Source organism: Stegostoma tigrinum, chromosome 8 (genome assembly GCF_030684315.1).
Source record: "Stegostoma tigrinum isolate sSteTig4 chromosome 8, sSteTig4.hap1, whole genome shotgun sequence".
NCBI lineage: Eukaryota > Metazoa > Chordata > Chondrichthyes > Orectolobiformes > Stegostomatidae > Stegostoma > Stegostoma tigrinum.
Genome location: NC_081361.1, coordinates 92,848,434 through 92,863,198, shown reverse-complemented (window position 1 = coordinate 92,863,198; position 14,765 = coordinate 92,848,434). Strand labels below are relative to the sequence as shown.

General features: G+C 42.2%; 1 protein-coding gene across 3 annotated transcripts in view; it reads right to left on the bottom strand.

The window, feature by feature from the left end:
• The window catches only part of gipc2 (GIPC PDZ domain containing family, member 2), a 74,182-nt gene that overhangs the window by 2,912 nt on the left and 56,505 nt on the right, over window positions 1-14,765 (bottom strand). For 2 of the 3 annotated variants that reach the window (XM_048539912.2, XM_059648144.1), the window contains exons 3-5: window positions 13,012-13,192; window positions 4,721-4,833; window positions 2,998-3,079 (exon numbers count right to left, since the gene is read on the bottom strand). In XM_048539912.2, coding sequence (XP_048395869.1) covers window positions 2,998-3,079; window positions 4,721-4,833; window positions 13,012-13,192 — 376 coding nt within the window. The remainder of the gene's footprint in view (window positions 1-2,997; window positions 3,080-4,720; window positions 4,834-13,011; window positions 13,193-14,765) is intronic. The other variant, XM_048539913.2, reaches the window with a different exon arrangement.

Sequence of the window (14,765 nt, the reverse complement as noted above, 5' to 3'; positions counted from 1 at the left end):
AGCTTCAAAAATCTCTCCACTCCCAACTTGACCATCTTCCGACTCATCTATCCACTAACCAACCACAATAACCCACTACCTGCATCCACCTTTCTCCATCCCACCTACCATTCCCCTAGGCCTACCAACCCCCTCTATTTATTTCTGGGCTCCCCTCCCCCTTACCAGTCCTGACAAAGGGTTTCAGCCCAAAACATTGACTTCCTTGCCCCACAGATACTATCTGACCTGCTATGCTTTTCCAGCTCTACATTTATTGAGAACGAAAACAGAAGTTGCTAGAAAAGCTCAGCAGGGCTGGTACCATCTGTGAAGACATTTATTGACACTAGCTGCAAGCATCTGCAGTCCTTATTGTCTCCAAGGGGCTTACTCTACATGTTTGATTCTTGTCCAACAAATTTCAAGTTTTGGGATATCCAGTGTCAGTTCTACTTGACTACCCTCCGGAATTCAAGAAATCTAACGTATCAGCAGCATGAAACATATCTAGCAATGGCTACTGAAGACTCTAGCACACTGGCAGATGAAGATGGATTCTGACAGAATGGTTGTCAGGCTATTCCAAAAGCAAACCTGTTGGCTACCCTTAGATCTGGTGCACAACACAGTTTGTTCTTAACACACTGCAGTGACTGAGCAAATCAATTCTGTGCAAACATACGTCACAAATAACCAGTACAGATCCATTTGCAATCAGCTAACAATGGTTGATCAGGTACAGAATTTAACTTGTATGACGAGTTCTTCACTGTAATCAGCTCAGCTGTTGACTGAGTAAGCAATCGTTTAATCAAAAACACTTGCAAAAATTTTCAAAAGAGGGGGAAATCAAATTTGGCATCATGCTAAGCATTACAGTAATGATATACACAAATAGCATTCATCTCGAAGTATACAAAATACAGCTCAGTAAAAGATCATTTGGCTAATACCAGTGTTGATACCCGACCAGGGGTCCTCCCAATCTACTCCATCTGGCCTTTTTAAATTGCTCAATTGACTGTATTAGCATATTCACGTGAATGCAGGGCAAAAATTAAACACTTCAAAAGAGGTAGAGGATTAAAGTCTCAACTGTGTAAGCTCATTTATGCAAAAAATGTCTCAAGACCCATATTACACCACTTATTAGCATGCGTATAAAACCAGGCAGCTGTTTCATGTATTTGAGGTTCTCAACCCTAAGGTTGTTGAGTAGATTCAGGTTGTGGATGCTGTGGTCCACTGGAGTTGATTATCTCATTTCCGACATTTCTTCGCAATGGTATATACCCCTCAATCTCCCTCCCAGGCACACCAACACACAAAGTAGCCAAGGAATTACAACGAAGACTAAAGCACCTCATCAGCAAGTCACCCACCCCATCCACTTAGCCCAGGAGTTAGTCAAATCCCTGAAAGATGTAAGAATAGATGAGGATGAGACCATGGAGTCCTTTGGCTTTACCGCCCTGTTCACATTGATTGACATACCATTAGCAAGAGAAACACAAGCAAAACTACTAAAACGAGACCTAAATGACACCATCTCCATAGACAACATGCTGAAAGTACTGGACCTATTCCTCATGACCAACTTTACCTTTAATGGCCAAATCTATGAACAAAATCAACGGAACACCCATGGGGTCACCTATCTCCAGGCTAATAGCAGAAGCGGTGATGCAGAGAGTTGAAAGCATCGCTGTTCCACAGATCCAACCTAAACTATGGACTTGATGCATGGACAACACTTTCAGCATCATCAAACCGACTAAACTAGAGGAGACACACCAACAAATAAACAACACTCTCACTGGCATCAAATTCACCAGGGAAGAAGAAAAGAATGAACAGCTCTCATTCCTGGAGGTCATAGTGGAATGCCAAAAGGTACACAGAAGGGCCACACACATGGATCAAGTCCTGAGTAACCACCCCAGCATCCTCAAATGAAAGTGTGTGCAAATCCTATTTAAATGAGCAACAACAATGCTACAGCAACCCAGAACTACACCAAAACAAAGGAGAATACCTCGACCAAGTATTTAAGGGCAACGGATACCCGAACAGCTGGGTCCGATGATGCCCATCACACAAATAACAGGAAGATACATTCTGCCCCAACACACTAGTCACGTTACCGTACATCAAGAACATATCCGATCTGACCACAAGACTCCTATGACCATTAAGCATCAGAGTGGCACACAAACCAACGTCAACTGCTGACTCAAACCAAAGACCCCATATCCACTTTGGACACAACCAACATGACACATAAGATTCCATGCGAGGACTGCGACAAGTATTACATTGGACAGACAGGAAGGAAACTGGCCGCAAGAATACATGAACACCAGCTAGCAACAAAAAGACATGACCAATACTCTCATGTCTCCATTCACACGGATAAGGAGAACCACCAGTTCAAATGGGACAATATTAAAATCCTCGGTCAGGCCAAATCGAGACAAACACGGGAATTTGTAGAGGCTTCATTCTCCACTAAGAAGACCATCAATAAACACACAGAATTAGACCCTCATGTATGTACACACCACTGCGAAGAAATACCGGAAATGAGGTAATCGACTCCAACGGACCCAGAGTTTAAATACCAGATGGGAAAACACAACCGCACTTCATTGGAGGCTGCACTGATGATGTTAGCCAGCAGGGTAATAAAATGTCTGCCAACTAGCAAACCAACCAGTGTTGTCAGGAGCCTCTAAACATCAGGTTAAAATTTGCCCTTCCCTGTTCCACAACCTGTAGGCTCTTGCCATCACACAGCATAAACCAATAAGTTAAGCTGTTGCACAATACTCGAATTGGCCCATTCTAATTGTTTCCTTCAGGCAACCCAATATACTCCTTAAATAACCAGATGTTTTGAAACACTACTAATGCGAGATTGAAAAATATTTTTTGCAGATAGCCATGGAAAGAGAGAGAAGTATTTTGACTAAAGATTAATAAATCCAAAAATGTGCACAATAGCAATAAACTCACCTAGCTCTGTATCCCTTATACCCATGTAACTTTCCAACAAATCATCAACTTTACCGATGGCCTTTTCTTCGAATTCAGTGGGCTGTTGATTAAAGAAAGTTCAAGGATAAAAGGCAAAATGACTTAGAGCTGCAAGTGATAAACTCATGCAAAAGCAAATACAGAAGTACAAAGACAAATACCTTCTTACTCCAAAGAAAAAATAGCTCCTGTTGAAACCTCAAGATCTCCCAACTGAATTTTGTAATAAATGAATTATCTTTGAAATGTGATCACTGTTGTAATACAGTTCACATGCAAATCTGCTTAGCATCAAGTTGCTCGTGTGAAGTAGTATGAAGTACACTGTATTAAAGGAATGGTATAAATCTAACCTGATGTTGCTAGTAATTTAATACATTAGTTACATTGGTTCAGGTATTGGACACTAAACAACAGAAGTTAGTGAAGAAATAATTATATTAAGACAGAATTCTCAACAGACCATGGATGGAAACTGGGGGGTTGCAGCGGGGGCGTTGACATGAGCCTACAACCTATGAAACTTGGATTAAAATCTTGCCAGTCTGATGGAATTGGACAATTAAATGGAATTTACACCATGGAAATGGGCTATTTTGTCCCAGTTGGTCTATGCCAATGTTCATAATCTATACAAGCCTCTTCCTGCTCTGGCGACCTTTCTCAGCCTGTCCTGTATCATCAAATATGCAGCATATCTCCCTGTGACGGTGTCAATGTTATCTGCTTCAATCATTCCACGTTGCAATGAATTCATTATTCTGATTTGTCTATGGAAATTTTCTTCAATTCAATATGACCTACCACTATTTATACTAATGTTATTCTGAACTTATTGTCACACAGTAACCAACCAGCCCACATTTCTGGATTTCAACAGATCCCAAGGACAGTCAAGGGACTTGAAACATTAACTCTTTCTCTCTATCCACAGATACTGGCAGACCTCCTGAGTTTCTCCAGCACTGTTTTTAATATCAGATCTTCACAATAATGTGCTTTTACAAGATTTTCTGGGATTATCCTGGGATTTGTCCCCATCACCCCCTTCCCAGTTGTGGGTTGCCCAGGGCACAATCAGTCCCAGATTTCTCAATGCAGAGATGAAGAAAGCTGCTCAAGAAACTGTTCATTATTGTTTGTGTACATATAGACATAGAGAAACAGCATTAGTGCCCGTGCTCCCCATCCATGCCCTCCCACAAACCGACCCATCCCCTCAATACTCCTCCAGCAAAGTAGCCTAATTTTTTTCTCCATCAAATCTGGTGGCCATTTCCATGTGAAAAAACAGTTTCTTCACATCCATCTCAACAAAGGTTTATCAATTTTCAAACTGCACCATCATATTTCCTCATGGGTCATCACTTTACCAGAAAAATATATTCTAATGGAAAATAAAGCATACACACAACTATCTCCTATTCAGCATTAAACAAGAATCTCGCAGACTGAAAGATATGAGAAATGGAACAAAAAAACACTTGCATTCTGCCAAACTGATATACTATCAGCAGCATGTCTGAGGCACATTAATGAGACAGAACAGAAAGCTTCACTCCTTATTTGTCAATATTATCCATGTCTGGAGTACACTTAATGCATTGCTAAAAATTCCTTGTCTTCAGTGGAAGGATAACAACACTTATTTGAATGCTTGATAATTGAATCATGTTCTGGAACTCAGTTTTGTAGAACCTACCAATTGTTCAACAGTTGCAGGGCCCTTTGAACGTAATCGCAATGTGCCCCTCCCTGTACCAATTTTGCCTTCACCACCAGGTCTGGCTCCTCGTGACCTCGGTTCAATCGCTTCTAGCGAGGGAATGGAAAATGTCTGAATTAAATTAAATTAAATTAAAAACACAGCAAGGAAAAGAAAAAACCATGACAAAAGGTCTGTTACATAGATGGCCCAAAATACTTTGTAACTAATTTTTCTTTAGTTTTAAATTGAACTCACTGTTAGATAAGTCAGAATAACAGACAATTTCCTCCAAGTGGCAAACAAGATGAATAAGCAGAAAGATTCAAACAGCCTTGCATTAGTGCTTCACTGTAGATTGCTCCCAGGATTGTTATGAAACAGTTAACAGACAAAAAAAGTTGCACTTGACATACTGACTACAGCTGTATGAGATGAAACATCAATTATCTAATAAATTGTTAAATCCATAAGCTTCATATTTACAATGCTGTTAAAAACCTTCTGCTTCAATTTAAATTTGGTCTTATGACTTAATCATGCAGTCACACAATAAAGAGATGCATGATCTAATGGAATGCTTCATTAGCCAAGGTTTTTATAAGATGGACTTGGAGAAGTCATTTCCATGTGGGAAATGCTGGAGACAGGGAAGACACAAACACGCATATGTCTAAGATTCTCAAATAAATCCCACATGAAAAAAAACCAAGGAAATTTTTTTAATCAAGAGAATGGCAAGTCAACAAATAGAATGAAAGCATTTGAAGTGTAGCCAGTCAAGGGCATGAGGATAAACGTGGTTATATTGTGAAGAATAGATGAAGACGACTAACAGCAGGTCCGAGCACAGCATGAACTCATCGATAAGTCTGAAAACATTGCAGATGCTGTTTTGCGCCCTCAAGTTAGTGCAACCTTTCTTTCAAACCAGAAGAATTTCTGGTTGGAAAGAATTTCTGTTTCAAAACAGAATTCAACTGCACAAGATAATAAAATGTGAGGCTGGACGAACACAGCAGGCCAAGCAGCATCTCAGGAGCACAAAAGCTGACGTTTCGGGCCTAGACCCTTCATCAGAGAGGGGGATGGGGGGAGGGAACTGGAATAAATAGGGAGAGAGGGGGAGGCGGACCGAAGATGGAGAGTAAAGAAGATAGGTGGAGAGAGTGTAGGTGGGGAGGTAGGGAGGGGATAGGTCAGTCCAGGGAAGACGGACAGGTCAAGGAGGTGGGATGATACTGCTTCAACTGCACAATGCAGGTGGAACCTTTGGATTGTTGATAGCCTATAGTTGCATAACAATTCTGAATTCACTGAAACATCATGAAATTTCACAACAGCATGATCAGAATATGTTAGACTGCTAATCTATTAGACCTTTGGAATCTCTTATCAATGACTCCACTCAATGATTACCTCTCAGTAAGAGATCACCCAACTGTGCAATTGAGGCGCATTGGTAAAACATTGGGCATAGCTCCACCTAGTGGCCAAGTCAGAGCATAGTCACATATCAGCACTACATGTTCTGCTATAGAAGCTCCACGACAGTGTGATAATGATTAGACAGTCTTTTTTTCTGAAAGTGATTTGATTGAGGGATAAATATTGGCTAGATCACTGGGAGAACCAGTGGAGCACCTGACGTAAGGGAGGGAGGAAGTGGCCAGTGTGAAGCCGACGGGCTCACGAGTCTAAACGGTGCCTACCTTGTTGGCGCCACCAGCTTGACAAAAGAAAAACTGATTGCATGGTGGGATGATGTTTCCATTGGCTAGAGTGTCAGAACTAGCGATCCTGGTCTCAGGATACACATGGTCCATTCTGGACTGAAATAAAGAGCAATTTCTTGAGCGGATGGTAAACCTGTGGACTTCTCAATGGCTATGGAGGCAAAGTCAGTGAATATATTTAAGAAAGCAATATATGTGTATGAGCTATCATTGAGGGGCTGGGGAGAGGGGAGAACGGCATTGAGATAGAGGATCAGCCATGATCATTGTTGAATGGTGGAACAGGCTGTACAGACTGAGTGGCTGACTTTTGATCATTTTTTTCCATCTCTTGCCAACAGTTGAAAACTGTTTTCGCTCCTTTGCCACTCGCTCCTCAGCTACAGCAGAAGAGTTTTCAGGGTAGGATTTGCCTACTGCGACTGGGAGCACTGCTCCATACAGAAAGTCACATTAACACACACAACTCAATGAAATGCCTGTCAGATCTACCTAACAGACTGCAAACCCTATCCTAACAGACTCCACACCCTATACTTCCCACCAGGCGACCGAGAATTTGTACACAATTACTGCAAGATTTAAAAATCTCTGCCAAAGACCACTGGCTAAAGCACAAAGGAAAATTCAAAGCTTTCAAACCAATCACTGACAGATTTTTCTAAACTTAGATTATTTGCAACAATTCTCCTTTAACTTTCAAATACAACTTTCACACAGATTATGTTTCACTTCTGTCCCAATGTGATAACTGATTAAATTTAAAACTCAATTAATATATCTGGAATTAGGCAGTTTCAATGACGATCACAAAACTATTGTCTATTGCCATGAAAGCCTAGCTGCTTCATTACTGTGCTTCGCTAAAGGAGATCGGCCAGCCTTACCTGGTTTGGCTGACTCTTAAATGCCCTCTAAGATAGCCTAGGAAGCCACTCTGTTTTATCAGAGCACAACAAAAATGAAACTATGGACACCCTGTATTGACATGGCACCAGAAATGACAACGGTCAACCCAACTCTGATGACCTTGCGAAGTCCTCCCTTTAAACATCTGGAACTTGTGCCACAACTGGGACAGCTGACTGCATAGGCAAGTAAAGCACACAATCATACTCAGGCAATCTTCAGTTATAAACAATCTCCAAGATGCTGTTAACATTACCCCTGAGAATGTCCTGTCCCACCAGTAACATAGATCCACCATAGGTGGTGACACAGTGGTATACAATTGGAAGGAAGTCCTCTTTACTGAATTCATAACCCATGACATCTCATAGTATCAAGTTAAACAGGGACAAGAAAGCCACCGGTAAAACATCCACAGTTGATGAATCAGTGTTCCTACATCTGAACAGCAACTGGAAGCGGCACCAGGGCTGGCAAGGGTACAGAAGGCATTCTGAATAAGGTAAATAAACGTCCATCACAATGAGCAGCTTGACAGCAAAATTACTGACAGAGCCCTATAGGACACAACCATTTAACTGGATCAATGGTAACTGATGAGGAAACCAATAAGAGGAAAAAAAGATGAGACCTCATCATCACATTCTACCTATCACAGATTTATTGCCAGCAATCCACAACTCCAGTCGAATGTTCTGTAGGCATGGGCTCAATTCCGATCATGACAGATGGTAAAATCTGAACACAATTAAAAAAATCTGGATTTAAATATTAATCAAATAGTGACCACTCCACTGCCAACTGTCCTAAAAACCATCTCTGACACCCCTCTCTTTCCTTCCTGTCTCTATCTCTGGCATCCACCTGGAAACCGATATCCATTTTAAACTTGACATTTCAGGTCGGGAAGGGTCTGAAGAAGGGTCCCAACCCAAAACGTCAAGCTTTCCTGCTCGGCCCGATGTGTTCATCCAGCTTCACACAGTGTTATCTCAGATTGTCCAACATCAGCAGTTCCTACTATCTCCATTTTAAGCCTACCAACTCCCACAACTAACTGGAATATTCCTCCTCTCACCCACTTTCCTGTAAAAAGGCCATTCCCTATTCCCAATTCCTTCGCCTCCATTGCATCTGCTCCCGAGATGAGGCATTCCACTCCCGAACATCCCAGATGTCCTCTTTTGTCAAAAACCTCAACTTCCCCTACACAGTGATCAAAAATGCCCTCAACCGTGTCTCCCGCAACTTATCCCTCACACCGCTTATTCGCAATAATAAACAAAACAGAATCCCCCTTGTCCTCACGTACCACCCAACCAACCTCCAAATCCAATGCATCATCCTCCAACATTTCCACCACCTGCAATCCAACCCTACCACCAAAGATATTTTTCCCTCCTCAAGCCTACGTGCCTTCTGGAGGGACCACTCTCTCCGTGACTCCCTTGTCCGCTCCACACTCCCCTCCAGCCCCACCATTCCCAGCACTTTTCCCTGAAACCGAAGCAAGTGCTACACCTGCCCCTATACTTTCCCCCCTCAACCCGATCCCAGGCCCTAGGAAGACTTTTCACATCAAACAGATGTTCACCTGCACATCTGTCAATGTTATATACTGTATCCGCCGTTCCCGTTGTGGCCTCCTCTACATCGGGGAAACCAGAGGCCTGGGGACCGCTTTGCAGAACACCTACGCTCTGTTCGCAACAAAAAAAATCACACCCCCCAGTCACGAACCATTTTAATTCCACCCCCCACTCCTCGGACACACCCATCTTGGGCCTCCTGCATTGCCACAATGACGCCACCCGAAACATGCAGGAACAGCATCTCATATTCTGCTTGGGAACTCTGCAGCCTAAGGGTATCAATGTGGATTTCACAAGCTTCAAAATCTCCCCTCCCCCCAACCACACGCCAAAACCAGCCCAGTTAGTTCCCGCTTCCCTAGCCATTCCTCCCACCTCAAGCCCCACCCCCATCCCCTATCCACTAACCTCATCCCACACCCCCCGACCTGTCCGTCCTCCCTGGGCTGACCTAACCCCCCACCTACATTCAACTTCACTGGCTCTAACTCCGCCTCTTTGACCTGTCTGTCTCCTCTCACCCTATCTTCTCTTTTATCCATCTTCTATCCGCCTCCCCGTCTCCTTATTTATTTCAGAATCCCATTCCCCTCCCCCATTTCTGAAGGGTCCCGACCCAAAACGTCAAGCTTTCCTGCTCCTCTGATGCTGCTTGGCCTGCTGTGTTCATCCAGCTTCAGACCATGTTATCGCAGATTCTCCAGCATCGGCAGTTCCTACTCTGGTGTCCTAAAAATCAATCTGGTTTGCTATTCATTTAGGGAAAGAAATCGGATATCCTTTCCATGTCTGGATTTCATGATTCTGTAATAATACGTTTGATTTGTTAATGCCTCCTGGGGAATTAGGGACAGGCAATAAATACCAGTGAAGGCCACATCCCATGAATTAAAAACTCAAAAAACTTGATACAGAGGACACTGTTCGCCATCAACAGCAGAATTCTATTTAACCACCATCTGTAACTGCATGACCCTGCAAAGCTACTATTCTACAACCACCACCATCAGGTCAACCATGAGAAATGCAGAAGGCACACCAAAGACAGCACTAGGCACACACCTGCAAATGAAGAAGTGAAAACGCAAGACCAACGCTTCCAAACAGAAGCTACAGGTGATGTACAGAGCCAAATGATCCCACAACTAACAGATCAGACTTCTACAGTTCTGCCATATCCAGTTATGAAATCGCTCAGCTACGTCTCACATTCAAAAAGGACAAATCCAACAAAAGCAGAAGTTTCTCAAAAACCTATATAGTCAGGCAGCATCTGTGGGGAGGAAACAGGATGAATGTTTTCAGACTGCTATGACTTCTCAACAAGGTCAAATTCCAACGCGGCCAATAACTGTCCATTAGGCTATTCTCAATCAACAGTACTGCAAGCACTGACTGCTTTATAATAATGTGCTCACTGATGTTCCAGTTGCTTTGCTCAGTTAGAAGGACTACTTAGTTACTGGCTTTACAGCGTTGTTCCAAACATGAACATAAACAGCTAAACCTAAGAGGTGAGGTGACAGTGACTGTCCTTGCCATCAAAGCAGCTGACAGCCTATGCCCAAGTTCCCAAGCAAAACTGGAATCAATGCAAATAAGGCAGTCAACCATCCAATAGGTGACGACATACTGAACACAAAGAAAGATAGTATCAGGGATAATGGGAACTGCAGATGCTGGAGAATCCAAGATAATAAAATGTGAGGCTGGATGAACACAGCAGGCCAAGCAGCATCTCAGGAGCACAAAAGCTGATGTTTCGGGCCTGAAGGGTCTAGGCCCGAAACGTCAGCTTTTGTGCTCCTGAGATGCTGCTTGGCCTGCTGTGTTCATCCAGCCTCACATATTATTAACAAAGAAAGATAGTTGTGTTTGTCAGAGGCCAATCGTCTCAGTCCTGGTCCAACATCATCTGCTGTTTCAAAGATCTTTCTTTCATCAAGAGGTTAGAAGACAAGATGTTCACTGATGACAGCACAATGCTTAATGCTATTATGACTCCTCAGATACTTAAGTTTGTGTCTATATGCAACAAGGCTGAACTTCATCTCTGTTTGTGCTGATAGGATTCATGTCACACAAGTGCCAAGCAATGATGATCTCAAGAAAGAAAAAAAATAACCATTGCTCTTTGACATTCAATGGCACAACTATCCCAGAATCATTCACTTCTGACATCTTGAGAGTTACCATCGGTCAGAAACTGAACCAGACCAGCCATAAATACACTGTAGCTCTGAGAATGGTCAGAGGTTTGGAATTCTGCGGTGTGTAATACACCTTCTGCCATTAAAAAGTCTGTTCACCATCTACGAAGCACGAATAGTTCCCAATTGTTTGAACGGATGCAGCTCCAACAAAACACAAAAAAGCTTAACGTCACCCAGTACATAGTAGCCTGTTCACTGGCACCCCGTCCACGATCTTCAACATTGACTCCCTCCACTAATGGTACAGAGTAGCAGCAGTGCATAACATTTACAAAATAGAGTGTAGCAACCCACAACCATCAGTACAAATCCAGTTCAGTTTCTGGGCAATGGCAACTTCCAAGATGTTGAAATTGGATTTCAATGATAGTAACGTAGAAATTCGGCTAAGCAGAGAATAATGCTGATCAGAGATAGTAGAAACTGCACATGCTGGAGAATCTGATATAATAAGGTACAGAGCTGGGTGAACACAGCAGGCCAAGCAGCATCAGAGCAGGAAGGCTGACGTTTCGGGCCTAGACCCTTCTTCAGAAATTTCCTCTGATGCTGCTTGGCCTGCTGTGTTCATCCAGCTCTACACCTTGTTATATCAATAATGCTGAGCAGATCTTTCTCACACAGGAAGGAACTATGCAGTCCTGCACTTAAAAGGTTAACATCAGACTCTATCTTTAAGGCTCCTTTGACAACACTTTCCATGCACAAGAACAATCCATGAAGGACAAGAGCAGCAAATGGGCACTGCCTCCTGCAAGTTCCTCTCCAAATCACAAAGCATACTGGATTCTAACTATATCGCCACCTCTTCCCAACAGCATTGTGGGTGTACCTCCCCAACATGAACGACAGCAGTTCAAGGCAGCACCTTCTCAAGGGCAATCATGAATTGGCGATATGATAGGCAATAAATGCAGGACTAGCCAGCAATACCCACATTCCGCAGGCAGATAAAAAAAATTGCATTTTCTTGTTAAATAACAATCCAACAGTTTCAGGGTCACTTTGGAATGGCAGAGCAGGCAGGATAAATTTGGAGGTGGCAGTGGGTTAGGTAGCATTAACTAGCTCAAAAATATTAATTCAGCCATGATGCTGCATACAGTTTTAAAAAAGACAGATTGACGCAAATAAAAATATAATAGGTGCAGGAGTAGGCCAATTAGCCCCTCATGCTTGCCGTGTCATTCGAAAAGATCAGGGCTGAACTGCCTCAGACTTCAACTCCTCTTTTGTGCCAAGTCCTCCTAGCCCTCAATTCTGATATTTCAAAAATCCATTTACTTCCTCTTCAATTATTTCCAATTATCTAACCTACACAACTCTCTGGAGTAGAGAATTCCAGACATAGCCTACCCTCCACAAAAGGGAAATTCCTTTGCATCTCAGTTTGAAAGGAAAATCTCTTTATTCTTTAACTATGTCACCTGATTCAAGATTCTGCCACTAATGGAAATACTTTGTCAACATCTACCCTGTCAAGGCAACTTAGAATCTTGTCTCACCCAATACCATACCTCATTCTTCCAAATTCTAACCTGTTTAGGTCTTCACAAAGCAACACCTTCATTCCAAGGATCAACCTAGTGTATCTCATCTCAATAGTCTACAAAGCAGTACATCCTTTCTTAAATATGGTGATCAAAACACAACACTCCAGATGTGGCACAACAGGCTCTCTTACCTACCTTTGTATCAGTAGCAAATTGGGATACCTTACATTCAAGTCATGAGCATAGATGGCAAATAATTCAGGCCATAATAATACCTTTGTCATTAAACAGCTCCAGGGTAGGCTAAGAGAGGGAGGAGGACTGTAACTGGTTGTCAAAACTTACCAAACGCTTTTGTAGTTTCTACCAGTTTCAAAGTGAATGTTTGGCCTTTTGGCAACTCTTTCAGCATCTTGGCCACTTCATAGTGCCGACATCCCACTACACCCTGACCATTGATTGATTCAATGTGGTCACCGACAAGGATTACTTTGACTCGGTCGATGATGCTGTTCTCTTTTATGCGCTGGAAAAGGAAAGAAAATGAGAATTCAAGCACTGTTAGCAGTAACATCTTTCCAATCAACAATCTAAAACAGAAACAGCTTCTGGTTGTCAACACACACAGCACGTTTGTTACATTTTATTTCTCACTGCATGCTGAATTCAACCCAATAACATATCAGCACTCCTCCAATTCAGGCCTCTCTGCATCCCTGACTTGAATCATTCCAAAATGTTATTGCCAATAAAAACAGTTTAATGTGGAATAATTCTGAGTTAAGGAAGCCAAAATAGTGATTTAATATCAATGCTGTCAATGTTTGGCTTGATGCATCACTTGACAGGTGATGCCTAGCTGGCTACTTTATTTCTAAACTTCTCAGAACATTGGCTATGTTGGTAGAAACACATTCAGTACCTTATCTACAGAAGGACAAAAAAATCCATCAGCAAATAAATGATTTACAACAGAGAAGATCTAGCAATTCCTCATTTCAAACAATGAGCCACGGTGAGGCAATTATGAGCTTACACAAATAATACTGGAACCCTGAAATCTTTATAAAATAGCATCAGATCAGCAACTTCAATACACTGCCTTTTGATCCCCTTGCTAAATAACTAACTACAAACAAATCCAGCTAGTCCAACAAATTGAGCAAAACTGGGCACCCAGCAGGTACTGCGGACCATCAGAATTGTATTTAACAACAATCTGTAACATCAGTATTGCATATCTCCCACTTCAGTATTATCACCGAGATGCAATATCAATCCTGTTTTAATGAAGAGTGTAGGCAGGAATGCCAGCAACTGCATTTGTCAAAATGAGGTGCAATATAGTCAGAGCACAGAACTGACCTTTCAGCATAACTTGGCCATGCCACTCAGGTTTCCGAAACTGAACTGGTCACATTTGCCTGCATTTTCCATTTATGTACCTATCCAAACGTCTTTTAAATGTTGTAGCAGTACTTGCATCTACCACTTCTTCCGGCAGTTCATTCCACATAAAAACCACCTCCTGTGAGAAAAATCTGCCGCTCAAGTATTTTTAATTTTTTCTCCCCACACCTTGAACTTATGTCCTCTAATTTTGGATTGCCCTAACTTGGGGAAAAAGACCTTGGCTATTCACCTAACCTACGTTGCTCATGATTTTATAAACCTCTATATGGTCAGCACTCAGCCTCCTATGCTCCATGAGAAAAGGTCCCAGCCTTTCCATCCTCTCCTCATAACTCAAACCCTCTAGTCTCAATAATATCCTTGCAAATCTTTTTTGCATACTTTCCTGCCATGGGCATGGTACAGTAATGATCCAATCAACAGATCAAATCTAAGAACATATGAACTGGACGTAAGAATAGACAATTCAGCCCCTCGAGCCAGCTCACTATTTGATTTTAAAAAAAGGCTAATCTCATGTCGGCTTCAACTGCACTTTTCTACCCACTCTTCATTACTTTTCAACAATTATAAATTAAAAATCTATTTCATCCAATTTACCCCAGCAGCCACCACACTCTGGGATAGTTTAACACCAGAGATTTTGAGAGAACTAGAAAGAGACACTAGGATCCAAGGCACAGTCT